Source organism: Natrix helvetica (assembly GCF_964273705.1).
Source record: "Natrix helvetica genome assembly, chromosome: 15".
NCBI lineage: Eukaryota > Metazoa > Chordata > Lepidosauria > Squamata > Natricidae > Natrix > Natrix helvetica.
In genome coordinates, this window is record NC_138565.1 from 1,249,882 (window position 1) to 1,277,273 (window position 27,392).

The window sequence follows — 27,392 nt, forward strand, 5'->3', positions numbered from 1 at the left end:
GCAGAGCAGAGTTTGCCCCCCTGGAACAGGCTTTCGAGCTGGGGAGGCCTGAAGAGAAGATAAATTCCCAAAGGAAAAGGCCATCAGCAGAGCTCTGCCTCTGCCTTCCTTCCCATCTTCTGGGCAGGATGCCTGGGAAGGCCAGTTGCTAGGGAACACGAGTGGGAGCAGGAGACCCCCCCCCTCTTCTGCTCCTCGCAGGCACCCAGTCAGAAGAGTGGATGCGATGGGCCTGGAGCGAAGGGAGGAAGGACGGCCACGGAGGCGGCAGACGGAGGCAACAGGGAAGGCCGGGAAGGGAGCAGGCAGGGAAGGCGATGCTTTGGACTTTCACACAGCACCAGGAAGAAGTGGGGGGTTCTGCAAAGCTCTTACGAATGCAGCATGCCCTCCCCTTGGCGAAGGCTTGAGCATCACTCAGCCACCCATACCCCCCCACCCCCCTCCGGGGACCTGGTTTGGCCCCGCGCAGTAAGCCCACTCGTCTTTTTTACAGGGAACGTTCCTCTCCATGACACCCCTTTTCCTCCACTATCTGAAGACTCAGATCCAAGGGCTTTCCTATAGTCCTGCAATCTGGACAAACCAATGGTTTAACTTGGTCAGTCATTTCGATCATCACGGGTGGTTCTAAACCTAATGGATGCATTATGCTAATTGGGGACTATTTTCAGAATTGGTTCCCCAAGGCAGCTGGGTGGGATACATCACAGAAAGAAAGAAAGAAAGATGCAGGCATTTATTAATTCAAAAATCAAGGGGACTGCTAGCCATTATCCACAAACTCCATGGACTTGAACAATCTTCCCCTTTGGGTGGGGGTCAATTTTTCCCCCAGAGAAGACAAAGCAGCCCTCACCCCCTTTCTAGCATTGCCTGCTCCCCTCGCAACTGCCCCCCTCCCTCTCCCTCTCTTTCTCAGAATCTCTACTGACTCTTTCACCTGAAACGGCCCTTGGGGAGAAATTACACTTCCCTGCTAAATGTGCAGTTAAATAAATCATATTATCTAGCCTGCCTGTTCCGAGGGGACTCCTCTTGACCCTGTAAATGCCTTGGACAGATTCATGCAAGTCAGCAAAAGCCAAACAGCCTCAAGAAAGCTGGCACTCGTCATGCAAGACTCCAGCTGGCCCTGGGAGGTACTGCCCAAAATGTCCAGTGAGCGCCAGTTGGTGAAGTTGATTTTGCCACCAGAATTCTATCACAAGGATAACCCTGATCTCCCAAATCATGCCAGGAGATAATAAAATACGGATTTGTTTTAATAATAGAAGGCTAATGAGAGTGACTTTCACAGCTAAAGCCAATTTTGTCTGGGTTCCCCTAACACGGTCCCTGAATTCCGTTTTCTTCATTCGCAATAAACACGAAAGTACAGCTTGCTGCTGTTTCCCGCCAAAGAAGTGTTTGAAATAACATTTCAAAATCCCAAATGCCTCTATGACCAAGCAAAAAAAGCCTGGAATGGAATCGCCATTTCATAATAAAAAGCGAGTGACGATATTTCAGGCATGCAACCTGTCCTGTCCAAAAGAGACATTCAGGAGTTACCCTTTCGTAAGCGGCTAACTAAGAAGAGTACAGGTTGTCCTCGACTTACGACCAAAACTGAGCCCAGAATTTATGTTGCTAAGTGAGAAGCGGGTGGTTAGCTTTGCCTCACGTTGCCCCTTTTCTTGCCACATTTATCAAGCGAACCGTTGCAGCTGTTAAATTGGGTAACACGGTTGTTAAGTGAGCAACTGGCTTCCCCGTTGACTTTGCTTGCCAAAAGATGGCAGAATAGGATCATGTGGCCTCAGGACATGGCAACCGTCGTAAGTACGAACCAGTTGTCAAGTACTGAATGTAAACCACGTGACCGTGGGAGATGCTGCAACTGTCATAAGTCTGAAAAATGGTCATAAGTCCCTTTTTTCAGTGCCGTTTGAACGTCCACTAAAAGAACAACTACCTGTATCAGCCCCAAAACACTGAACCTTCCTTTTCAAGTCCCAGGCTTATATTCTCTGTCAGCTGGGGGGCGGGGGGGTGCCTATCCATGCTCATCATTCCTTCCAATGCCAGCTTCTGGCTTTTCCAGTGGACAGAACCGTGCAGCCTCACAAAGTATCTCCTCTCTTTAAAAAAGAAAACATTTTCTGTCTCTATTTCAAAAGAGAGCTGACAAATGGGTAATGCTCTCTGTGGCATTTTGAAAGTACACTTTTTAAAGTTTGGGCAACAGAAGACAATCTCTATAGAACGTTTGCTCCTTTTGTAACAGAGAAATAACAAAGCCAGACAGAAGCCTGCTTGAAGAACGTAATTGCCCGGACCTATTCACAGTTCTGGAGGCCACTGTCCATTTCACGAGTCCAACTACTAGCATGAGAAGCATCGGGTGTTTCCAGGGCAGAGACGGGGTCCCATGTGTGAACCACTCTTGGTGGGTTGTATCCTTACAGGTTTATGCCATCTTAGTGAGCCACCCGCCAGCTCCAAATGACCACTTGACCCCAACACCGGTGTCATACACAGCTGGGTTCTATCGGATTCCTGTCCTTGGGCTGACCACTCGCATGTCCATATATTCAGATAAGGTAACAACATCATTATTTTCATGGCTGATGCTACTGTTGTTATTATTACTGCTAATACTAGCGTGCGTATATTATGGGGAGAGGGAGGATACCCTCACACTTCTTGTGTTCCTTGTAATTTAAGTTCCTTGTTTATCGTCCGTCCCCTGGAACAATTCTCAGCTCTCTTTTACACAACACTCCTTCAGATACTTGAGGACAACCATGGTATCTCCCTGTAGACTTCCCTTCTCCAGGATAAATATATCGGTGGTGCTACCAACTTTTTCCTATACGTTTTTTCCTTCCAATCCCTCTGTCATCTTGGCTGCTGTCTTTTAGACACGCTGATGACTTTCCTGTTGCTAGAACTCAGAATAGGTAAGACAATATGGAAGATTTTATGACTGTCTAGAGAAATGGAAACTAGAAAAGAAAGTAGGGAGAATATATAGAACCCAGACGATGCACTATTAAGTGGAAAGCGGGGGGAAACAGAAAAGAAAATATTAAATATATAAGTATAGATTCAAGAGCGAGATATAAAGTGGGGGAAACATAGTTAGGATAGATTAGTGAAGGTAAGGGAATAAGAAATGATAGCAAATCATATTCGGGTTTGCGGAAATACCATCCCAAGAAAACATAAACTGAGAATTGAAAGAGACACCTACAGCAACAGAAAAAGAAAGGGAGAGAGGAGGAGAGAATGAGAGGAAGAGGGGGGAAAGAAGAAAGAGGTAAGGAGAGGAGGGTGGAAGGGAGAGGAAGAGAAGGAGAGAGGGTAGGAAGGGGAAGAGGAAGAGTAGGAGTAGGAGAAAGGGAAGGGAAGAAGGAGGGGGAAGGAGAGGAGGAAGGAAGAAAGTAGAGAAGGGAGGGAGGGAGAAAAGGAAGGGAAAATAAGGTGGTGTTACAGCAGGAGGAAGGGATGGTAAATAAAGCAACCCAAACTGAATACTATAACCTATTAAATAAAATAATAAATGTATAAGAATGACAGATGTAAAGAAGAATAATGATGTGAATGTATACTTAAAATGGTATGTAAGAGAACAAAAAATAAAACATTTTCTGGGGGAAAAAAGAATAGGCAAGGCAGGCCGGAGAAGAGTCCTTGCTCACCATCTTTGGTGGTCAGCACATGGAAACAGGACCTTTTCAAAAGCAATTCAGCTTGAGAAAGATTGATCAGGGCAGAGTCAAAGGCTTACAAACCAGTCCCCGGAGAACAAAATGAGACCCTGGCGTTTGTTTTCTGGATTCCCTCTAAAGACGATTCCCTTGGGTGGGAAACCTTTTGGCCACCCAACAACGCAGCCCTTTCTTCATCCTTTCGGTTTGCCCCTGCCTCTCATTTGCAGAGCATTCACCTGTCCTTCCTACGAACGGTGCCCCCCTACTCCCACCAGTCCAACGTCTGGTTCGAGATGATGCGCTTCTACAAGTGGAACCATATCATCCTCATTGTCAGCGATGACCACGAAGGGCGAGCTGCCCAAAAGAAGCTGGAGACCCTCTTGGAAGAGAAAGAATCCAAGGTCAGTACCCCCCACGCTCCACTGCCTAAACCTCTGTGGATACAGAAGCAGAACCTTTAAAAGTCTCAGGCTTGTTGTATGTACGTAGAGCCGTGTGTGTAAAACACCTTCTTTCTTCCCATTGTTGACATGACTAACATTATGCTTTAAGCATCAACGGTGTCTTTTGAGTAGTACCTAACGAAACTTTGTACTCTTATTCATTTCACTTGCTTTACCATGGTCGAAAACCTTCTGCATTAAAAAAAAAAAAGAGAAAACAAAAACATGCAAACGAGACCGGCAACAACTGTGAAATGAGGAGAAACATAACCTGGAGCTTTGCAAATCCCCATCTCTCAACGGCGAGTGTGCTGATAAGAGAAAGCTCCCCAGAGTAGTAAGGAAGCTACCCAAGGCCTCCTGGTCTCTTGTGGGCCACTGGGGTCAGAGAGAGGGAAAGAGAGCGTGAGAGAGCGAGAACATAAGAGAAAGAAAGAAAGGAAGGAAGGAAGGAAGGAAGGAAGGAAGGAAGGAAGGAAAGAAAGAAAGAAAGAAAGAAAGAAAGAAAGAAAGAAAGAAAGAAAGAAAGAAAGAAAGAAAGAAAGAAAGACTCGGTCTTGCTAGAATACTTTGGAGTCAGGCCTGGTCCTGGACAGCTTGGTCCTTGGATACTTCCAGTTCCTTTCGCTTCCCATCTTGCTGACATGGGTTTTTGCCTCTCCCGTTCTTCCTAAGCCTCTTCTACCTTCCTTCTGAGCTCTGATCCCTTTCTACAAGAATTTTATACAGCCAATCCATTTGCATTGTAAGACTGGCACACCCGCTCTCATAATCAAGGTCAGAGAAAGAGCATCTTTCTTCTTCTTCCCTGCCGACACAGCGGCTTGTAAAGCAAAAGTTTTCTTCCGTATTCAAAACAATCGTAAATGATGGTGCAAATGTGCTGCAGCCTTTTTTCTACTGGCTGTTATTAACATGCAGTGGCTTCGTGGCCTTCCCTGGACTACACAGTTTAATAGTTGCCAGGCAGAGAAATCAGAGCCGTTTTCCCTCTGCTGTTCCCAAAGGCCTAGACGGAACTATGCAGTGGTTGCTGTAACAAAGGTGGAGAGGGAGAATCACCTCAAAATATCCCCCCCCCCAATCATCAAATAAATCTCTCTGCACACACAGACAACTAGTATGGCAGGGAGAACCCGAGCTAAGAATTGCTGCTTTTCTAGGTCTTGCTTGGTTTCCCTTTAATAAATGGGCCCTCAGTTACCCTCGCCCAGAAATCCTGCAATAATCCTGCCAATGTCTAAGGATTGCCTCCTGTCCTGGCGGGCCAGTCAGGAGCTACCAGGGCTCCCTTTGCAAGCTGACCTACATAGATGAGTCTGATTCCTCTTTGATCTGGCAATGCTGGGAAAAGGTGCCTTGAGACCATCTGGGCGAATGACGTGGCCATCGTCGGGCGCTCCCTACGGTTGCCTCTGCAGCTCTTTTGGGGAGACGGCATGGAGAAAAGGATGGATCTGATAAAAGGATCAGATGGCAAGGCCAGCAGCCTAGGGGCTGCTCTAGATTAGGTCTCTCTTCTTTCCCTGAGCGTATCCAGAGGCCTCGGCCAGACGAGCCCCTCTCCAAGCTCTTAACAGCCCCGTTTCTGCTCCCTGGCCGTCAGCAGCCACATCGTGGTAGAAAAGCAGGGCTTCCTGGTCCTCAGGCATGTATGAGGGTCACTATCTCCCTTCCCCCACGCTTCTAGAATTAAACTGCCCTCCCCCAGCCAACTCCTAACTGCCTGGTTCTGCAAAGGCATTTCTCCTGAGCTTGAAGCAAATACGGTGTTTACAGAGAATCTGAAGGAGCAAGCAACGTGTCAATAACACACCCTATATCTCCCTTCCCCCCCTCCCCATTCCAACATACCCTAGAACTGCATTTCGTAGAACCGTCTGCTCATCTCTGCAGGCCCAGAGAAACTTCAGTTCAGAACAGTAGCCCCGGTCACCGCCATCCCTGCTAACAGCTGACTTTTGATTCAGGCCAAAGTAAGAACAAGGCCCTCTGTGGACAGGCAGGTTCCAGAACACCTGGCTCTGCCTTGGATCAGAAAAGGTTGCTCGTTGAGCCTCAGTCTTGAAGTCACTTTGAATGGCACCCAGGATCTTTCATCTGTACGGAAAGGTCTTATTTAAAACTTCCTTTCCCCAGCCGATCAGAGCAACACAGCCGAACCGAAGCCGCTATAAACTCAAAATATACTTGCCCCAAGTTTAGAAAATGCTCTTCCAGATTAGAACGGAGGGGATATTTTTCAAGAGCTTCCCAACTTCTACCAGAAGGCTCGGATGGCAGGGCAGGAGGCCAGAGCAGTGGCTCCTGCAAAGGCTGGGCTGAGGTGGAGGGTTTTCCTTCTTCCTTTGCTGCTTTGACTGCATGGTCCTAGCCAGGATTGTTGAAAACGACGGCCCAGTGCAGTGGCACCCAGAGAGTCCCAAGAGGATTGCAACCCCCATGACTGCTCTGGGGGCGCTGACCGTTCTCTGAAGGGATCTCACAAGAAGCCCTGGCTGAGATCCATGGCATTTCAATGGCTCGAATGTACTTTCCGTGAAAGGGGGATTACCCAGCAGGGTGGGGTGGGGTGGCAGAGTGGATCGGCCAGTCCCACACAGTTCAAGAGGGGCTCCGTTTTCAGAGCCAGCTGTAGAGGAGCGCAGTGGGTTGGTTGACTTCAGTCATCCCTGATGAGGGAGAACCCTTCCGTTTATTCCACCAAAGCTCTTCTCATGCTTCGCTCTCTCTCTCTCTGAAAGCTGGAGAAGGCGATGAGAATTTCATCTTCGTGCATCCCCCTCTCTTGCATCTGTCTGCATCTGGCCTCCTCTTAGCCCCCCCCCCCCCCCCCGAGGTCTTATTGGATGTCCGCACGGCCATTCGGAAAGCTGCTTCTCCAGATCAGCTCCCCAAAGAATCTTATCTTCTCCTCTGGCTTTCCTGGCTTCCGAAAGGATGGCGGTCCAGGACAAATGACACCCTAGTTGGCCAGTAAGTCAGGTTGCCTGTCATGGAAACTTATCATACTTGCTGTATGCTCCAACGCTCGACAGGCGTAGCCAGCGAGAGGGGAGGCAAGGCGGAGCCAGGTTCAGCTGGGGAGGGGCCAGAGGGCCCCCTCTCTCCTGGGTTTTGCGTGCTCCAGGGTTATAGCGTTCCCTTTTCACAAAGAGTGGAGAGAGAGTTGGATATTGGATTGCTTTAGTACACGTCATTTTTTTTCAACTGTTTATAATATTCTTCTGTGTCTACATATTTTTTCTGTGCACATTATTCATCAGAGTAAAAAAAGGAACTATGACAGCCTCGAACAACTATCCTATGACAGCAAGCGAGGACCCAAGGTATATTTGCATGGACAATGCACGCGGCCCACCAACCTAACTAGCAAAATGATGAACTTGGCCACAGGCACAAGGAAAAATTAATTAAAAATCAGAATCGGAATCAAAAAAAATAAAATAATGTACCGAGCAAGCGAGCAAACTCCATGTTTTTGGTAGCACGTTATTTTATGTTGGGATAAGTTTGTTTGACCCTGAGAATGGAAATGTAGCAAGCCAGCCCTGGAAATATTTGTTTTGGAGACATGCATGTAAAGCAACAATCAACTTGCAAGTATATTTTTTTTCTTTCTTTCTTGAAAAATTGAACCAATCCCTTCCTGCTGTCCTTTCCTTTCCTCTTCTCCCCCCACCCCCACCCCCTGCCAAAAAGAAACGGTTCCTTGGTGTGAAACTTTCACTTTGATTCCCCCCACGTCCCCAAGCTGAACCTTGCGCATTCTCAAAAATTTTGCGTTCCCCTGGTTTATCGTTTGGTTTTGTTTTTCTGAAAAACAACACTGGTTTGCGTTTTCAATTGCATTGCAAATAAACCAATATGTATCAATGATACCTATATATATATATATATGCCTTTTTTTCCTCTTTTCTCTCTCCAAATGCACGCCTCTCTTTGAGTCTTGAGTGACTGCATGCACAGTGCAAAAGTTTTTTAAAAATTAAAGAGAAAACAGTATCGGTTAATATCAAAGAAAGGGGGAAAAGCCCTAAGAGAAAAAGAAAAGAAAGAAAAAAAAGAGAAAAGAAAAAAATAACTTCCCTCTGCCCTTCCTTCCCGTGCCTAGCAGTGCTTTGGAAGAGGGATGGAATCCTCTTTCCTAGGAAGCATGGATCTGACTCGGCTTTGCAGCCCTTGCACTAATCCCTCTCACTCACACCAATTGCAGGCTGAGAAGGTGCTTCAGTTTGAACCAGGAACAAAAAATGTGACTTCACTGCTGCTGGAAGCTAAAGAACTGGAAGCTCGGGTCATTATCCTCTCCGCAAGGTAAGCCCTGCGCCAAGCCGCCCACTGCCTTTCCGCATCCAGGCCTCAGGCGCAGATGCTGGAGCCACTGGGCGCAACGATGCCCTGCCCCCTGATTCCTGGGGTCCCCTCCTGTCCTGCACCACCGAGGAGCAGTAGAAGCGAGGTAAATGCTGCACCGGATGGGAATCCAGCCAAAGTCAGATTGGTCACTGGCACAGTTACAAGGGAAACCCCAGACAGGGCAGGAAAAAGACGCCCATCTGGCCAGGTGACAACAGCTTAGAGTCCAAACTGAGGAGCTGTAGAATGGGAGCAGTACCACCAGTACCACCACCACCATCCTTCCAGCCACCCCCCCCCCTTTGGCTTCCTTTTGTGCTCCCCCCGCCCTCCCTCAGAGGGGGAAGGCCTTCTACTCCCCCTCTCTCTCCTGGGTGCTAGCCACACACAATCAATGGATGGATGGATGGATGGATGGATGGGGCTGAGGGCACACCTAAGCCCAGCAAGTGACGTCCCCTGCCTAATATCAGTTCTGTCTTGATCTGACACAACGATGTTCTCTGCCCTGAAACTAGGAACAGACAGATGCCCAGGTGCCAGCGGTGCTCCTGAGGCAGGCCAGAGAGGAGAGCAGTCCTCAGCCAGCAGCTGCCCCAAAAGCCACTGCATCACCAGGGACAGGATGGAGATCGTAGGACCTGGTAGCCCCCTCTGGCTTCCCTGCTCAGACCACGCCAGAAGCAGTGGTGGGAGCTTTACAGAGGGAGAACCAAACTCAAAATAAGGGGGAATTTCCTGACCTGTCAATCCAGAGGAATAGTCTGCCACCTGGAGCTAAGGGGGGGGCCATCCCTGGAAGATTTCAAGCCAAGGTTGGGCAGCCGTTGGTCTGGGATGGCCTGAGGATTCCTGCCCTGGGAAGGGGGCTGGACTAGAAGACCTCTGAGGGACCTCCCAACTGTAGACAATGATTCTATGGTTCCAAAGTCTGGAGCTAAAATTAAAGTCACCCACAGTTTAAAGTTCAAACTTCTTTCCAAGAAAAGTATTGCAATCCTCTGCACGTTTACTCAGAATACCACTGTATTTGATAGCCCTACATTTTAAAAATCAAAAGGATTATACTTCCAGTCACTTGAACGTGTTAACTCCAACCCTAACATTCTAAACTGAGGAGCCAAGTTATCTATTAGCTCTGAGGTCATTACATAAAGAGAAGGAATTGCTAAATGAAACATACGATTCCACGCTTTGCAGTTACTGACATAATTTATGCAGCGCGATCACCCATCCAGCAACTTTGCAACTGGCTGAAGGGAGAACCGGAAGCTGAGAACTGAGAGGCTCAGCTGGACGGCTCCCCTGTAGAGAAAACCTCTAGGGTTCTGTAGGGGGAAATTCTCCTTCGTTTCTTTCCACCCAAAGGAAGGGTGAAGAGAAAGGTCCTTGCGGCAGTCTCCCACCCTTCCCCAACTCCGGAAAGAGAAAGCAGGACTTTGAGGAGCCTTGGCTGCCCTCTCCCCAAAAGGGACAATTTCCCTAGCCTACTTGCCATTTGGCCCTGATCTTCTCCCTCCCTGGGATCACCAACCACCCAATAATTGGCCCCTTCAGTCAGATATGTCTGTGAGAGCATTCTTTCCTAAGGCCTCCCTCCCTCCCGAAGTGGGCCCAAGGCAGACCAATAGACTGCCCCAGCCTGCACTGGAGAAGCCTCCGGGAGCTTCCCCCTCTCCCTGGGGTCCCCACAGGGGCTTCCCTTGGCAGAAGCGCCCATGGAGGGGAGCACTAAGGAAGGGCAAGAGGTTCCTTGCCAGTGCCATCTCTCTTCTCTTCCAGCGAGGACGATGCCACCACCGTGTATATGGCAGCAGCCAAAGAAAACATGACTGGTCCGGGTTACGTATGGCTGGTGGGAGAAAGGGAGATCTCGGGCAACGCCTTGCGCAATGCACCAGAAGGTACCTGTCCTGCTCCTGACCATCCTCTCAAGCCACGCAGCTTCCTCTCGGCCGCCTGCTGACCTGTCTCTTCTGGGTTGGCGGAGGAGAGAATTGACAAGATGGGGGAGGGTCAGCAGGAACGGGGCAAACTGCAGCCATGCCCCGCCCAGTGTGGGCAGAATGGAGAGATTCATCTCCCCCTGTTTATCATGTCATGCGGGAAGGACATCCAGCTAGGCCAGGCGCAGAGCCTCCGAGCTCAAAGGCATTCCCGCTCAGACAAGCAGATTCGGGGTGGGGTAAGAGGCTCAGAGGCCCCAGAGGCCAGCGGCAACGGAGCTCCCCTGCGGGGGTCTCCTGAGTCTCTTCTCTTCGACCCTTCCAGGACTGATTGGCTTGCAGCTCATGAACGGGAAGAACGAATCAGCTCACATCAGAGACGCCGTAGCTGTGGTGGCCCAGGCGGTGCACGACTTGTTTGAGAAAGAGAACATCACTGACCCTCCCCGGGGCTGTGTGGGGAACACAAACATCTGGAAGACGGGGCCCCTCTTCAAAAGGTAGTGGGGGGCCCGCCCTTCAGAAACTCCGGGAGGAGAGAGGGAGGTCCAGCTGCGTCGCGGGGCCTGTTCCAAGCACTCACCTATCTGCCCAAGACCGCCCAGAATACATCCCGAGAGGCGAAGGGGCCAGAAGGCAGGCTGCCAAGCCTAACGGAGGCAACTTCTCTTAGGGTGCTGATGCAGACCAAATATGCCGAAGGCGTGACTGGCCGGGTGGAGTTTAACGAAGACGGGGACAGAAAATACGCCAACTACAGTGTCATGAATCTCCAGAACAACAAACTGGTGCAGGTCGGAGTCTACAACGGAAGCCACGTACGTCTACAGCCCATTTCTTTGACCTCCCTGTCCCTTCCTTTCAGCTCTGGGAAGGAAGGCCCTGGGATCTGGGCCTCCCGTGGATTTCCAGAGCATAAACGTCAGCCTAAACGCATGCCGTCCCCCCACGTCCTGCCCGGCCATCGTTAGCGGCTGCAGCAGCCTCTGCCCATCCCTGCCTTGCCGGAGCAGTTTGTAACCGTCGTGCCTGAACTGCCCCTTCACAGTTTCTGCCCAATGACCGAAAGATCGTCTGGCCGGGAGGGGAGACAGAAACGCCGCAGGGCTACGAGATGTCCACGAAACTAAAGGTAGGGTGGCAATGCCCAGTTGGCCTCAGTGGGGGGAAGGTCTGTGGCCTCACTCCCAAGAGGAGAATCAAAGCCGGCTTCCAGAGGAGCTGCCCTGCCGGGCCCACCAGAGAGGGAGAAAGGCAGGGAGAGCAGCCGAGGGCTGTCCCTGGGAGTCGGCCGGGTGGGGGGGATGGTGGGATGGGGAGGGGGCTCGCTGTGGCTGCCGCCTTCCCTGCTGAACCTTCCTCCTCCCGAGGAGACTGTAGTCAGGGGCTCCTCCAAGGCCACAAGGCTTTCCGGCCTCTCTTTCCACAGATAGTCACAATCCACCAGGAGCCGTTTGTCTACGTGAAGCCCACCCTGGCCGACGGGAAGTGCAAGCCGTTGCTGAACAGCACGGGGGGACTGGTGCAGCAGGTGCTCTGTACGGGGCCCAATGAGACCTTGCCAGGTGAATCCCTCGGCCCAGAAGCTAAAGCCCCAGCTGAATCCCACCCACCCCTCTCAAAAAAAGACCCTCCACTCCTAGGGGAAGGACTGCAGCTTCCACTTATTTCGGATAGCTATTTCAGTTTTCTTTGGAACGAAGAGTAGGGCAATGGCAGAGCTTTAGACCAACATGCAAAGTATTTACAGGGCTGTCGTGTAAATATGTCCGAGGAGCCTAGATCCTCCCAACATTTCCCTGCCCTCATTCCCACCTTTTTCTTAGCCGCCCCACAAAAGGAAGCCGGAAGCAGCTCTCCTGAAAGCTCCCTAGTGCACATGGGCCCCGGAGTCGGATCTTCAGGGTCCATCTTTTCCTTCCTGCCTTTCCTCCCTGCAACACAGGGCGCCCCAGCGTAATGTTATGTTGTTACGGCTTCTGCATCGACTTACTCATCAAGCTTGCGAAGACGATGAATTTTACCTACGAAGTTCATCTAGTGGGTGACGGTAAATTTGGCACACAAGAACGGGTAAGAATACTGCCTTCCTCTCCGCCTAAATGGAGCTGAGCCAAAATAGTTGCAGTGGGCAGTAGTCCTCAATTTGCTTCGAATTCATAACTCTTGCTTATTTTTCTTTCCATCCCAAAAAAGGGGATAGTAAGTCATCGTGCCCGCCCAACCACCCTATGTCAACACCTGGAGGTTGGAACCTGTCAGCATTCAATCAAGTTCAGAAACAGCTGCCTAGTTTCAGTTTAGAGGGAGGGTCAGGGCTAAATGACGTGGTTTAAGCCCAAAGAAAGGCCGGCTTCCAGAACAAGTGGATTAAGAGCCCATAGCAAGGCAGAGGAGCAGACAGGGGTTGATATCAAGAGCTGGCACGGAGGTGAGGCATTGTAAAGCCCTGTAGACTCCAGGTAGGATGTGGAGGCAGCTAAGTGAACTAGGCAGGTATTCCTGGCACGCAGGTATTAACTTACCTGGCTTGGAAAAGGCGATGCAGCAGGCATTCCCCAAAGAGGCCTTGACTTGAGATCCCGCTTAACGTGCAGCTGGCGGCTGGAGCAACTGGCCTGAAAGAAAAGAAAGTTCAGAAAAGAAATGGAGGGAAGGGGTGTCAGCTGCATACGTTCCCCCCTGACTAAGCAAAGACCAAGAGATCCCAGGATTTCGACCTGCAGAAGGGAATATTTAAAGCGCTGGGTTGATCTGCGGAGTCTTGGGTGCCCTCTGAGCTCGGATGTTGGCTTGCAGGAGTTTCCTGACCAGGATGTCTGCAAGAGACAACAACCTCAGGGAGCGCGCAGGACTCCACGGATCAATCACGCTTAAGGCTCACTAGGAGCCATAGTAACTATGCACCTCCCTTCCCTTCTCTGCTCGGACTTCCTAAACAGTTCATGGCTAGACTCACCTCCCGAGGGAACAGCTCAGGCATTCACCGAAGAGGCTCTTTTCGGAGAGGCCTGTACAGTGGGATGACCCTGGGCGGGTCTCTAATTGCAGGTGAATAACAGCAACAAGAAGGAGTGGAATGGGATGATGGGGGAGCTGCTGAGTGGCCAGGCTGACATGATCGTGGCACCGTTAACCATTAACAACGAGCGGGCTCAGTACATTGAGTTTTCCAAGCCTTTTAAGTACCAAGGACTGACCATCCTCGTCAAGAAGGTAAGGCACGAATACCGACAGGGCAAAAGGGTAGCCAAGAATATGAAGAGCAAATTCCAGGCCCTCAGCTAAGGAGGGAAAGATGGAGGAAAAGGGCCTGGGCCAAGGGTCAACCACTGGTTTACAGCCCTCTCTAAGCGGTTTACAGAGCCAGCCTCTTGCCCCCAACATTCTGGGTCCTCATTTTTCCAACCTCGGAAGGCTGAGTCAACCTTGAGCCGGTGAGACTCGAACTGCCCAACTGCAGGCAGCTGGCAGGCAGCAGAAATAGCCTGCAGTACTGCATGCTAACCACTGCGTGGCTACCACGGCTCTTGAATGGACCCTCCATGTTTGGGGGCAGCCCATCCCTGAATTCCTCTTGCTCTGTGAAGGGACAAGAGTGGCGGGGTAGGAGTTTCCGCTTTCCTGCCCTGCCTGAGGATTTCCCAGCAGCCCTGGAGTGGCAGTGATGGGAAACTGGTCTAGGCCCAGCCTGTTTTCAGCAGATCTCCCGATTCTGGCTGGAGACGGTCCACTCGTTGCAGGCTTCTTCCAGCCCTGATCTCCTTCTGTGTTGCAGGAAATTCCCCGCAGCACCCTGGATTCGTTCATGCAGCCGTTCCAGAGCACCCTATGGCTCCTGGTGGGGCTGTCGGTGCATGTGGTGGCTGTGATGTTATACCTGCTGGACCGTTTCAGGTACCTGAATCCTCAGAATGGGGAGGGAGACACGGTGCGTGGGTGCGTGTGGCCGTGGGTGGGTGGGGGCTGGCCGTGAAAAGCCTCTGCAAATGGAGATGCCGGGATCCAGGATGTTGCTGAAGATGGAAAATCCACAGGCCATCGCCATCCACTCGCTAAGCAGCCACTTCACTGTCTCAGGGTAGGCTTCCTTGGCATGGTTTATGCCCCATCCAGTTGGCGGGAAGGGCGTGGCCATCCTGAAGCTTTCATTCCGCTCAAACCCTGGAAGTTTTCTTCCCATTTGGAAGGTCTAAAGGCCTGTTTCTGTTTGGTGATCCTCAGGCTTTTAGGCAGTGGGATGAAGCTGCTCTTGCACGGACAGGCACCTCCGTGGCCCTAGTGGCTAGATGGGGTAGGACTCAGCCAAGGGGTGTCGCTTGCTCTTTTGCAGTCCCTTCGGCCGATTCAAAGTGAACAGTGAAGAAGAGGAAGAGGACGCCCTGACGCTTTCATCGGCCATGTGGTTTTCCTGGGGAGTCCTTCTGAATTCTGGCATCGGAGAAGGTGAGGCTCAGAGGACCTGGGGAGGGAAAGGGCTGGGGCTTTGTGCCATCAGAGGGAGGAGAGAGGGGGCGTGGGTGGAAGGATCTCTTCTTTTCCTTTTTTCCTTTTGGGTCATGAAGTTCCATGTCAAACGCAGGGAAAACTTTCCGTCCCTCCCTCCCTCTCCAACCTCAACAGATTCCCTTTTTTTTTCTTTACTCTCTCGACTCCATCAGGTGCCCCAAGAAGTTTCTCAGCTCGGATCCTTGGCATGGTGTGGGCTGGTTTCGCCATGATTATCGTGGCCTCCTACACTGCCAACCTGGCTGCTTTCCTGGTGTTAGACAGACCGGAGGAACGAATCACGGGCATCAACGATCCTCGGGTAACGAGAACAGCAAACCGCCCCCAGACAGACACTCAGCTCAGCAGGTGCCCACCTGTGGCTCAGGAGACGCCACTCAAATATTTCAGTGTATAGAACCAAAAAGAGGTTCCAGGAAAAGAGGGTGTGTTTCTAACGATCACTATAAGAGGAACAAAAAGCAAGAATTGTCAGTGAGGAAGGCTCCGGGAGGAAGACCACCCAATACGGCCCTGGTTCAGACTTGATGGAGGGTAAAGCGGGGGGGGGGGGGGGAGGAAGAGGGGAGGAAGCCAAGAAGGTAAAATCTTCCTGCTCTTGTTTCCCAGTTGCGAAACCCTTCGGATAAGTTCATCTACGCCACCGTGAAGCAGAGCTCGGTGGACATTTATTTCCGGAGGCAGGTGGAGCTAAGCACTATGTACCGGCACATGGAGAAACACAATTACGAAAGTGCTGCCGAAGCCATCCAAGCTGTTCGGGACAAGTAAGTGTTTGCCTAGAGCGCTCCTGTCTCTCCCATGGCCTCTCTCCTCTCGGGACTCTTTCCTGGAGTCAACGATGGGTCCGCATAGCACTCAGGGCCTTCTGACTCTTCCAGCCCAGCTGCCTTTAGAGTAGGAAAAGAGCTCCAGCCACTCCCCGGCTGAAGGAAGTAGCCCAAGCACAGAAGCTCTCTCTGCAGACAGCTTAAGCCCACCGCTGCTTTGGGGTGATCTGACCGCAGGAGAGGCAGCGGGCGACTAGCTGAGTTTCTCCATGAGGCAGCCCAGTTCCTTCGCCTCCTTTCAACCTCTTCTCCATTTACTTCACGGGCCTCCTTCCATCCCCACCACAGCAAGCTCCACGCCTTCATCTGGGACTCGGCTGTGCTAGAATTTGAAGCCTCGCAGAAGTGTGACCTGGTGACTACAGGAGAGCTTTTCTTCCGCTCCGGCTTCGGCATCGGCATGCGCAAAGACAGTCCCTGGAAGCAGAATGTCTCCCTGGCCATCCTGAAGTCTGTACTCTGTTGGGGGGGGGGGGGCAGGGGAGAGGGGGGAGGGCTTTGGGAAGGGGGGCGGGTGGGATCGAAGGCCAGGATGCCTCTCAAAACACTAGATTTCAAAGGTACGCTCCTTGAGAGTTCAGCAACTGGTGAATTTCTGGTTCGGAGCCCCAAGCCCGCTCTGAGCTATTCCCTAAGGATGCTCACTCAGACGAGTGCAAACATCCAGGCGATGGCTAGATGGCAGTAGGGAGTAGGGTTTCTGTATTTCCTTGCTTCACTCACTGCAATCCCTCAGCCGCTGCCTCCTTCCAGCCTGATTCTGTTGACTAGGTGGCCACTGGCTGGAATAAGTCAATCCATCCTGATACAAGAAACACGGAAGAATTGTCAGTCATCCTATAAAAACACCCTGGGGGAACTCTTGGGTGGGTGGGGGAATCCTTCCTGGAAGGTAAGGGGGAAGAGTACGGGGCGCAGTTTAAACCTCTCCCCATTGGAAAGCTTAGCTCAGGTTATACTGGGGCACAGAAGGAAGCCCAACAGTTTCAGCAGGATCAGCTTCCTTCCCCATGGAATTATCCGTGCCCCCTTCTTCTGCTTCCAGCCTCCACGAGAACGGCTTCATGGAAGAGCTTGACAAGACTTGGGTGAGATATCAGGAGTGTGATTCCCGCAGCAATGCTCCGGCAACACTCACCTTCGAAAACATGGCAGGTAAGGTGGCCACTTCCTAGCTTCGCCATCTCCTAATTTTCCTTTGGCCTTTCCCCAAACTTTTCAAAAGAGTTCTCCTTCATGTCTTCCAACTCGATGCACGTTTGACTTTAGCGACACGTAAGCTGTCTATCACAGAAGGTCCTAATGAAGGTTGTAGTGAATTAACCTTTTTCTGGATCGGCCTGAAAAACCAACCAGTTGGATTGGATTCGCGCAATTGAAGTCCTATCAGTTCAAAAGCAGTCTTAACAAATGAGTGAGCGTAACCACAAGGTTTTCCACTGGCAGAGTTGTATGTACAGGGTGGCCGTGGAGGTGAGGCAGACCCCTGGGGAAGGGGAGGGGGGCAAAGGCCCCCTGGTGGAACTGGGCCGAGTTTGGTCCCTGGGGAAAAGGAAGCGAGCCCACACTTCCCTCCAGTCGCCCTTCAGTTCCAAGAGCCAGATTCGGACATCAGGCTGGCCGTGCCGTCTGCCATGTGGAAAAACGGTACAGAGGGTGCAGTCCGGCCGAGGGCCACAATGGGAGCATGCTCAGCTACCAAGATTGCCCGGCTGAGACCATCTACAGCTCTTGGCAGCCTGGAAGCTGCAGCCCTCGGCTGGAGCCAAGAGGCGGCTAGAATATCCCCAGCTGAGCCATGGAGCTATGGGATAAAATCTGGCTTGGCTCTAATGCCGCTCGTCAGGGAGCAAACGGTTTCTTGAGTTTACAGTAGCTTGATCGTCAATTTAAACCTTACACTAGTCGGCATATATCGAAATGAAATTTCGTTGCATGCAGCTCACCACCTCCAGTATATGCTGCGTAAACACGGCAGCAATAAATAAATGAGCCAGCCTATGCCCACATATATTATAGGGCACAGTTTGCCTCTATGCCAGTGAGGAGCTGGGCATGCCCAAAGGCCTCAGCCAGGGAAGAAAACCCCTGAAGACCCAACCCCTTTTGGACTTGGGGAAAGGTTGCCGGGGATGCTCCCCTCCTATCCCCCTGCCACTCAGAAGAGCGGCCCAGCCGGAGGCAACGGCAGGAATCCTCGGCTGGCACCGCAGCTCTGGAAACCTGGCAAAGGCCAGCCGTCCTCCCAGGGAAGCCTCCAAGCGGATGGCAGGGAGGATTCTGCGCTTTCAAAGGGCCGCGGGAGAAAGCCCTGCAGCCTCCGTCCGGGTGTCTCCTTGGCGTTAACCTTCCTGCTTGTTTCAGGTGTATTCATGCTGGTGGCTGGAGGTATTGTGGCCGGGATATTTTTAATATTCATAGAAATAGCATACAAAAGGCATAAAGACGCCCGGAGGAAACAGATGCAACTGGCGTTCGCGGCAGTTAATGTGTGGCGGAAAAATCTGCAGGTAGGACAGACCGTTTTTAGAGCAACTCCTCCAAAACAGGTGCGGTTTTTTTTGTTTCCCATTACTTCACCCAATCAGTGACTACCGTGCTATGGGGGATGCCCAGCGGCCTCCCTTCCCGCTTGCCACTGACAGAGGCAGCAGTTCCATGGGGGGGGGGGAGGGGAGGGAGGGGGGTGTTACGCACATGCCCCCCCCAAGCCCATCTCCTGCCTTCTGGGGAGGCCAGCGGGGCACTCTGCAAATCCAGAGGTTGGACAGGCCAGCCTCCTTTTCCCTGGCTGTGGCCCAGCTGCTGCCCTTGCCGGCGGGGCCCTCCCTCCTCCCACCCCCTCCGGTTTCTGTTCTGCCCATTCAGGAGTCCAATGCTAGGAAAGAAGGCATCAGGGGAGCCCTTCCAGGAAGGAGGCCTTCTTAGGCGATCCAGTGCACAGTTCCATGGCTAAAGCTGTTCACACAACCCACGGCCCTCGTTCCACCCAATGTCCCTTTAGCATCCCCCGCTGTCAGAAGAGGAGAGTAGAAGTGATGGAAATCTCCACTCACCTACCCCCAATTCTCACCATTTAGCCCCTAAAGGAAACCTTTCGAACAAACACGCTCACTTCTTTCACATCCCAGCAAACGGGATCCGGTCAGCGGCTCCTGTTACTGGCATTCCTTCCCCCCCAGCCCCCGGTCTGTACAGGACATAAGCCAGAATCTGCCAGACCCCGCTTGCCCTCCTCTTCATGCCAATGCCGCCTAAGTTTTGGCCACCCAATCAGAATGCCTGTTGCCGAGGGAGGGTGCCAGCAGCCACCTTCAGCATCCCAGACGAGGGCATCCACTAGCCGCTGGTGTGCCATGCCTTTCCTGACAAATGTTGTGTCCACAGCCCCCCCCTCCTCTCCTTTCCCAGAGATGTCAGAGTAATAGCCTTTTCTTTGCCAGGCAGCCAAAAGAAGCCCCTTGTGCAGAGGAGGGAAAGCGAAGGGAGTCCGGCAGGCCCATTCCCACCTGTAGCGGCACCTGGGGCTGCTGAAGCCCATTCGGGGCTCGGGATGGGACGGGATGGGAGGGTGAGGGGATGCCAGAATAAGGCAAGCCGAGCCGGCTAATGGGAAGCCGCCCACGCACACAATGTTCCATGAGCCGCACAGGAGTCCTTACCTCCCTGCCCCGCCCCGCAGCCCTGCAGAAGGGGTTTAACCCAGAACAAAAGCACATTAGTCACTGCCATTTTTCACTTGCCAACTTTCTAGAAAAAAGTCCTGCCCTGGGCCATGGGGAGGGGGGGGGGAGAAAACGAATCTGTGGGGCGGTCACTCAAGCATGCCACCCCAGGGGTGATAAATAAACAGAGAACGATGCTAAGAGATCCGTTTGACAATGTAAGACTTTTTCACAGGAGGATTCCTCAGACCACTAGTATCTGGTACATTGCTAGAAGGTAGGCAAGTGGAAAGATTTCTTTCTTCAAGAAAAAAAAAATACAAAAAAGCAAAAATATCTATAACTTTTTTTTTTTGGTTTGGTTTTATTTTGCTACCTGGGGAAAAAAATCGCAGTTTTGCCATGGCTATTTTTGGCAATGCCATGGGAAGGCAAAAAAAAAAAGAAAAGAAAAGAAAACCCAAATTGAAACCCCCTCCCCTCCCCTCCCCCTCCTCTTGCTAGGTTTTCTTTTTCTGTGCATGCGCGTCGGAGTCATGGAGAATAACTGGAAAGGAGGAGGAAATGTATCTCCCACGCATGCTCCATGCACCAGTGGGATACATTTTTGGTCACCCCGTTCACGGGCTGGTAGAACCACACCTGGTTTCACCTTTTTCCTCTCCCAAAGGGGTTAAAGAGAAAAAGAATGGGAAGAATTCGGATCGGCTGGGCTGCCCCCCTCACCCTGCCCCACAAGAAAAACAAGCTCCCCACGGTGTCGACCAGGTCTGACTGCCTACCACCCAACAGCTGTCTTTTTTTTTTTCCCCCTCTTCATTCTGTTTCTTTTAGTTCCTGGCATCCTTAAATATCATTCAGAATTGTAATGCTTTGCTTATTCCCTTTTCTTTTCCTTGTTTGAGTTTTAATTTCAAGAGATTTTTGTTGTTTTCTTCTTTTGGTTTTTAAATTTTCTTTTACGTTGAAAAAAAAAAAAACAGTTCACGTTTTACGCCAAGCATCACTGAAGTTTTTGGAATACTTTTTTTTTTAACATACAATGACCTTCTCTTCCAATGCAGTCCTCTCTCTCTCTTGTGGCCGTAGGATTCACCTTCAGAAAAGGCCCTGAGCATTTTTATTTAGTGGTAGGTGAAAGTGTCTCACCTCTCTCTCTAGTTAGACCAGCCGTGACAGACAGGAAGGAAGGAAGGAAGGAAGGAAGGGGCAGGGAGTGAGATGTTTCCCTATCATGTTGCCCAGTCCATATTCCTCCTGGGGAGGCCAGTGGAGAAGCCAAGGCCTCTGGAGTGTATAAAATGCAGCGGAAATCCAGCTGCTGGCTCTGCCCTCCTTTCCCCCCGCCCGCCCCCATGCCCGTGCCCGTCCTAAGGGGATCCTTTCCACATCATCTCAACCTAGTTCCGAAGGAGACCTTCAGACCGATCAGCCCTGGCGTAATTCCCGAGCCACCAAGTGCCAGGGCCAGGTGTATGGAGGATGGATGGAGAGCCATCAGGAGATGCTAGGCGTTGTCTTGGCCATAGAAGACAGACAAAAGATCTATCCAGGAGCGTGACATGGGACTATGTTCGTCTAGGTATAGAAGTCCAAGCCGCCCAATGGAGATCTAATCGCTTATATACATATTCATTTTAGGATAGAAAAAGTGGTAGAGCAGAACCAGACCCTAAAAAGAAAGCCACATTTAGGTCCATCACCTCTACCCTGGCCTCCAGCTTCAAGAGACGTAGGTCATCCAAGGACACGGTAAGAGGAAGAACAAAAACAAACAAACAATTGTGCCCTCTTTCTTTTTTTCTCACTTTCTCTCTCTCTTTCTTCTTCTACCATCCCATCAACTACCACACACCCATCCCCGAAGCTACCCGTGTGACCTACCATAGCCTCATGTCCGTCCAGAGTCAGTTGGTCGGTCGGTCAGTCAATGAGTCAGTCAGTCAGTGAGTCAGTCCCGTGTCCCTTGGCAGGTTTCAAAGCCGAAGAGGGCCAAGGAGGTTCTGAATGCTTTGTAGTGTCCTGTGAAGAGTTTAGAGATAACTGCAATGAGTTCCTTGTTCTAGTTTACTTATTTATTTATTTTGGATTCTTTTCTTTTGTTCTGTTTAGAATTGTGGTTTAAGTTTTGCTCACTTTACTGATACCAACAAAAATCAGCTCCCCCCTCCCCCACTGTTTTCTGAGCGTCCCTGTTTGTCCCTATATGCTTAAAAGCGGCTACCGACCCCTCCTGCACTCACAGTCCCCCTCCCTCCAAATTCTTCCCTTCCCTAAATCTGGGCAATGTCTCACTTCACGCTGAGCCACATGTTCATTGTATTCTCTACTTGAACTTCTGTTTGTGTTTTTCAAAAGAAAGAGGACATTTTTTAAAAAAAGAAATTATTTTAATTTACTTTTTGTGTGAATAAGAGGCTTGTAACACTCCGGACTGAGCTGTGCAAGCTGGCAATCAATAATTCTTTGGAGTGGTAGAGCTCTAGAAAGCAAAAGTTGTTGCTTTGTGTTGGTGTGTATCTTCCCCAAACCCTAGCAATCCAACCCAATGAGAAAAATGTCCCTCTGTTTTCAACCCAAACACCCTGCCAAAGGAGAGGGTCATGGAAACGCTTGCTCTCAGCTTTCTGCTTTTCAACAAGCCCCCCCCCCCCCCCCAAGCGGGGCAGGGGCACAGGGTTGCATGTAGAAATGTAGCAAGGGAGGGCATCTCCCATCTGCATGCCCTGGACTGGATCTCATGTACCACTGCATGTTGAAATGTTTGGGAAGGAGGAAATGGAAATTCTCTTTTCTGCTCTGCAGCACCACACCAGGAACTGGCTCACAAAGCTATTTCTTGTAGTGAGCTTAAATAAAACTTTTAAATATTTATTTTTATGTAAAATTTCCTTTGAAGGGAGGGTACAGCTCATAAGAATGTTTTTCTTTAACTGCAAGAAGCTACCAGGAAAGTGGGGAGTCCCAGTAACCCCCCAACCCCACTGATAAGGTAGGAGAAGCGCTTTCCCTCCTGCCTGCAGACTGAGCAGGTTCCGGGCTGTGCTCAGTCGTGAACCGATAGAAAAAAAGAAAACCTGCAGAGGAGGAAGGACATTCAGATCCCAAAAGTACCCCAAAGGTGCTTTTTCAGGAGGCCACTGGACTTTCTTGACTCTCCCGTTAAGTCCAGTGGCCTCCTGAAAAAGCACCTTTGGAACGACCATGGGTGACTGAGACTCTCTATAGAGACTTCTATCCCAAAGTTACCTCTGTCCAAGACATCCTGACGGGAAGCTCTGAAGGAATCGGTGCTCCCCCTGGATGAGCGGGGCCAAGAGGCTGGCCTTGCTTCCCAAGAGGGAAAGGTTCAGCGCCCACCCTCAGAGCAGTCGCTAGGGGCTCCGGCTACTTTCAAAGGCCCCCTTCCCCAGGCTCCGCAAAGCTCTCAGGGAAGCCCTCAGCCCCGAGCAGAAGGTTTTCTGGCCACTTCTCCCTCACCATCTATGGGCAGGTACGTCCCAGGACATGAGCTAAATTGATGCTCCGGGCAAGGAGCCATATTCCTCCCCAACCAAAACCAGCTTCAAAAGCAGCCCCCCTTTTTTAAAAAAAAAAAAGAGAGAGAGAGAGAGAGAGAGAAGGAAAAGAAACAAGAAATGATATTCAACGATTTTTGGGTTTGCGGAAATACCACCCCAAGAAAATATAAATTAAGAGCTGGAAGATGCACCTGCAACAATAGAAAACGAGAGGAGGAGAGGAAATGAGAGGAAAAGGAGGGAAGGAAGAGAGAGGTGAGGAGAGGAAGATGGGAGGGAGAAGGAGAGAGTGTAGGAAGGGGAAGGGGTAGAGAGAAGTAGGGGAGAGGTAAGGGAAGAAGGAAGGGAAAGGAGACGAGGAAAGAAGAAAGAGAAGGGAGGGAGGGAGAGAAAGGAAGAGAGGAGAGGAGAAGAAGAGAAGGGAAGGAAGATAGAGAGGAGGAGAGGAAGGGAGAAGGAGAGAGGGTAGGAAGGGGAGGAGGAAGAGAGGAGGAGGAGGGGAGAGGGAAGGGAAAGGAAAGGAGGAAGGAAGTAGAGAAGGAAGAGAGGGAGAAAAGAAAGGGAGAAGAAGGTGGTGTCAAAACAGGCCAGGGATGGTAAACAAAGCAACCCAAATGGAATATTATAATTCTATAAATGGAATGACAAAGGTATAAGAACCATGAATGTAAAAAAAGAATAATCATTATGTGAATGTTATATACCTATAACTGTATTTAGAGAACCAAATTTTTTAAAATTTCTTTTTAAAAAGCAGCCTCCCTGCCTGTTGAGCTGCCCCACTCACTGTCCCCGCAGCTCTTTGGGGGATTGAGCAACTAGGGTAGAGCCTGTCCTGGCACACAAGGCCTCCACCAGGCCTCTTACAGACGGCCCTAGAGCCCTTCTGGGGAAAGAAAGGAGGAGAAGGGCCCAGGGTTTGTCCCCCCACCGCACACGGCCCCCTCCCCCCTGTCAGCACCTTAGGAGACTGGCATCTGAGGGGCTGAGGTGGGCTCTTCCTCCCCATCTGTGGTTAAAATCCCACCGGTCTCACCCCTGGGCTCCCTCCAGCCTCCGAGTCTCCAGGGCTCAGCCAATTGCTCCACTGGCGCCCGAGTCCCCTGCCCGCAGCTTCTCCAGCGGAGGCAGCTGATTTGGGCAGGGGGTCACCCTTTGGGGGGGGGGGGGGCTCCGGCTGCCACGGCAGATCAGGAAAGGGGTGCCTCTGAACCTTCCCTGAGAGCGCCCCCTTCTGGCATCCTCAGGAAGGCCAGGTCAGGCTTCACTGGGCGGCCTTCCCCTCAGGCAGGCCTTGGGCCTTTGGGCGCTGGGAAGACCCCCCTGAAGCCTCCTTCCTTCCACTGAGACGGCCCACAGCCACACCCTGTCCTGCTTTCCCCCCTTCCCCTGACAGGCCTTCATGGCAAGGACTGAAGCAGGGAAGAAAAGGCCAAACAAAGCCCCCCCCCCCCCAGCTTTAAGGTGGTGGCTCTCCCTGAACGTCCATCAAACGCTCCCCACAAGGGGACTGAAGGCAGGGACCCCCCTTTCCTCCCCAGGGGGACGCGATGTGGCCCAGGGGAGCCCTTTCTCTACCCAGGCGTCTCTGGAGGAAGGCTCAGCGCCCTTCTCTCTGAGGGAAGCCACCCCCCCCCACTTCACCCTGCCTCGGAGGGGTCAGGCACGGCTTCCCTCCCTCACTGCCCCCAAGGCTGGCCATGGGGAAGACCCAGCAGCAGCAGTGGTATGGGCTGAGGGGAAGCAGCCCCTGGGGGCCCAGATTACAACTGCAGGGGAGGGCATCTAGCCCGGAGCAGAGAGCACCCCAGTAAAATGGGGAGGGCACAGTGCCCCCCCGGGTGTCTCTGGGGGCCCCACTCCCGGCCCCTCTTTTGAAGAGCGCTTGGCTGGCAGTGGGTGCCCTCTGGCCCTTGCACTCTCCAACTGGGCTTCCTGGCAGACCCCCCCCCAGTGGCCCCTTGCAAATAGGCCCCCAACCCCACTCCCCAGGGCTGTGCCATGCCAGCAGGCCCCTTCGGGTAGCCTTGTTTGCCAAGGGCCTTTCCAGGAAGGGAGCCTGGCATTTGCAGGGCACCGCCTGCCTGGGCCTCGCCTTGCCAAAGCTGGCCAGGCCTATTAAGCTCCTAGGAAAGAAATAAAAGCAGGGGGAAACACCTTACCCTTTGCAGCTGAGCCTCCTGTTCCATTCCAGTCTATCCAGGTAGACGAGTTGCGTCCAGTGCCAGCCTCTGGGTGAGACTCTCCCCAGCAATTGGTGGGTCGGAAGCAGGAAGCCTCTGTGGAAGAAACGGTTCTTCCCTCCTGGAGTCCATCCGAGGATCCACCTTTGGAGAGCCGGATTTTGTCCCATGGGATGAAAGGGCCTTTCCCTCTCCAGGCTCCCCGGAGGGAATGGCCTGGAGACGCTCTCAAGAAGACGGGAGAGCCGATAGTCGTGGGTTACACCTGTCAAACCTTCACAAATAGTGGCTCCCTTTCCCATCCCACTAGAAGCGCAGGGTCAGCGGATCACACCGATCCACGAGGCCGTTCTGGGCTGGGGGGAAAGGCCACAAAATTCACTCGGAGCTTTCCCAGCTGTGAGACCCCGTGGCCCCCTCTACTTCTGACGGCTTCCAGCCCAAAGGCCCCGTGAGGCCACAAAGCAGAGCCCTCCCAGTGGCAATTACGCTGAGGGCATCGACTCCAGCAGGATTTCTTTGGTGCTCATGAATCCCCCAAGGTTTCTTTCTCTCCAGCCATGACAGGGACCGAAGGCCGGGATGGGTTTAATCTGGTGAGCCTTCGGGGCTTTTGTTAGGGCCAAAATCAGCATCAGGTAGGAAGCAACCTCTGCCTCAAGAACCAGGCACAGCAGCAGCTAGCCGAGTGGGCGGATACGTGGCTGCGTTTGGGGACGATGGAAGGTCAGGCAGGGGAAAAACCCTCCCTCCCTCTTAGACTCCAGTCTTGGGTGAAGAAGACAGGCAGGCTGACGTGCGATGAGGGGAAGGGGCACTCCGGATGGGTTGCTCAGGCTTCTCGAAGGGCAAATGCTGCAGGTTTGTTGGGCGGGCAAGGCGGCATTCTGTGGGACACCGTGGTGAGGGTCGATGCTCTTTGCACAGCTGGATTTTGCCTTTAACTCTGGAACTGCAGCCAATGCCTCTGTAATAGACCATGTGCCCTTCATGCGCCTGCTCCCTACAGACAGCCCCGCGATGTCACCACGCCCAGCATCCGTGAGCTGCAGTGCAGATAGCCCTGTAGAGACTCCCGGCTTCAGGAGCTGCTCAGCACAGGGTGGGCTCTTGTCCTGAATGTTGATTGACTTTTGTCCTGTACCCACGTCCTGTATTACGGGGGTCTGTAACGGGCAAGGAGCGTGAGGGCCCAGGCAGGGGCGAAGGGCATGCCCCAGAGACCCCGGGAGGAGGGGGCCAGGAGGACGGGGAGGGGGGGCAGAAGGGGAAGGGGGCGGTGGTGGTGGCACGAGCATCCTCCGAAAGGTCTCCTGTCTACAGAGAAGAGACGCTGACTGGCTGGAAGTTGGTGGAACGCCAGGGGTGTCATGGCTGGAAGGTGCCAGGAGGGGATTAGTTACTCTCCAGGCGGTTGAACCGGAGGGCCGCAGAGGCTGTCATGTAACATGTCCACCCACCCCACCACCCTGTCCCAGGGGGGGATCCCTGAGAGATGATGCACGTCTCTGCTCTCCTGGCAGGCAGGCGGGGGAGGCGCAAGCAGGGCCGGGAGGGAAGAGTAGCCGTCCAGCTCGGGGGGCACCAACGATTGGAGCTCTGCCGCCAGGCAAGGGAGTGGCAAAGGAGGCCCCGGGCATTCCCTCCGCATTCCGCCCGTGTGTGCCAATCATTGTTGTTTTGCTTTTAGAGGGTGGCTACAACAGCCCTTTTTAAAATATCTGGGGCAATTTGAAGTTTGTTTATGCCACTATTGGCAAAGCAAGTAGCTTTGGACTCTAATAAATTGAGGGGATCTGCTACCATTCCCCAAAAGGTTTCCCTCCGAGTGGCCCTTCCTAGGCACCGGCCCTCCCTCCTCCAGCAGGGGCAGCAGAGATCCTTTCGGACGGCTGGGTCTCTACATTCCCCCCCCTTAGCAATTTTCTTACCAACTGACCATAAGCTCCCTGAGCTGCATCGGTCTTTACTCCCTGGCCACTGAAGCCACGTCCCGGGGTGCTAAAACTAAGAGGGAGAGGAAAGCGCCACCAGCTCCCGGTGGCTGTGGGGAGAGGCTTTGGGCCCCGCCCTGGCCAGGCTTCCCTCGCGGGCGGCATCCTGTGCAGGGGACGTTCCGCTGGCGCTCAGCATGCGCAGGCTGCGGCCCAAAGCGAGGGGCAGAGACGGCCCGTGCATCATCCCTCAGCAATCTCCCGCCGGGACCTGCGTCTCAGTTGCATCAGCTGCTTGCAG

General features: G+C 52.2%; 2 protein-coding genes across 18 annotated transcripts in view; one reads left to right on the forward strand and one right to left on the reverse strand.

Annotated features, from left to right (window-relative positions):
• Positions 1 to 16,755, reverse strand: part of LOC309399524 (cholesterol 7-desaturase nvd-like) — a 28,830-nt gene extending 12,075 nt beyond the window's left edge. Inside the window, exons 1-2 of one of the 3 annotated variants that reach the window (XM_081967423.1) lie at positions 16,512 to 16,755; positions 12,975 to 13,067 (exon numbers count right to left, since the gene is read on the reverse strand). The gene's annotated coding sequence lies outside the window, so the exon portion shown is untranslated. Of the gene's footprint in view, positions 1 to 5,998; positions 7,551 to 12,974; positions 13,068 to 16,511 lie in introns of those variants that run through there. The other 2 variants (XM_081967425.1, XM_081967424.1) reach the window with 2 other exon arrangements.
• Positions 1 to 27,392, forward strand: part of GRIN1 (glutamate ionotropic receptor NMDA type subunit 1) — a 60,862-nt gene that overhangs the window by 2,384 nt on the left and 31,086 nt on the right. The window contains exons 2-22 of one of the 15 annotated variants that reach the window (XM_081967403.1): positions 2,451 to 2,585; positions 3,926 to 4,102; positions 7,411 to 7,473; positions 8,361 to 8,461; positions 10,286 to 10,407; positions 10,775 to 10,949; positions 11,123 to 11,267; positions 11,498 to 11,581; positions 11,879 to 12,014; positions 12,395 to 12,522; positions 13,501 to 13,665; positions 14,228 to 14,346; positions 14,783 to 14,895; positions 15,111 to 15,259; positions 15,568 to 15,725; positions 16,077 to 16,238; positions 16,834 to 16,943; positions 18,153 to 18,298; positions 20,518 to 20,583; positions 21,095 to 21,205; positions 26,167 to 26,259. In XM_081967403.1, coding sequence (XP_081823529.1) covers positions 2,451 to 2,585; positions 3,926 to 4,102; positions 7,411 to 7,473; positions 8,361 to 8,461; positions 10,286 to 10,407; positions 10,775 to 10,949; positions 11,123 to 11,267; positions 11,498 to 11,581; positions 11,879 to 12,014; positions 12,395 to 12,522; positions 13,501 to 13,665; positions 14,228 to 14,346; positions 14,783 to 14,895; positions 15,111 to 15,259; positions 15,568 to 15,725; positions 16,077 to 16,238; positions 16,834 to 16,943; positions 18,153 to 18,298; positions 20,518 to 20,583; positions 21,095 to 21,205; positions 26,167 to 26,202 — 2,601 coding nt within the window. In that variant the 3' untranslated portion in view covers positions 26,203 to 26,259. The other 14 variants (XM_081967407.1, XM_081967401.1, XM_081967397.1 and 11 more) reach the window with 14 other exon arrangements.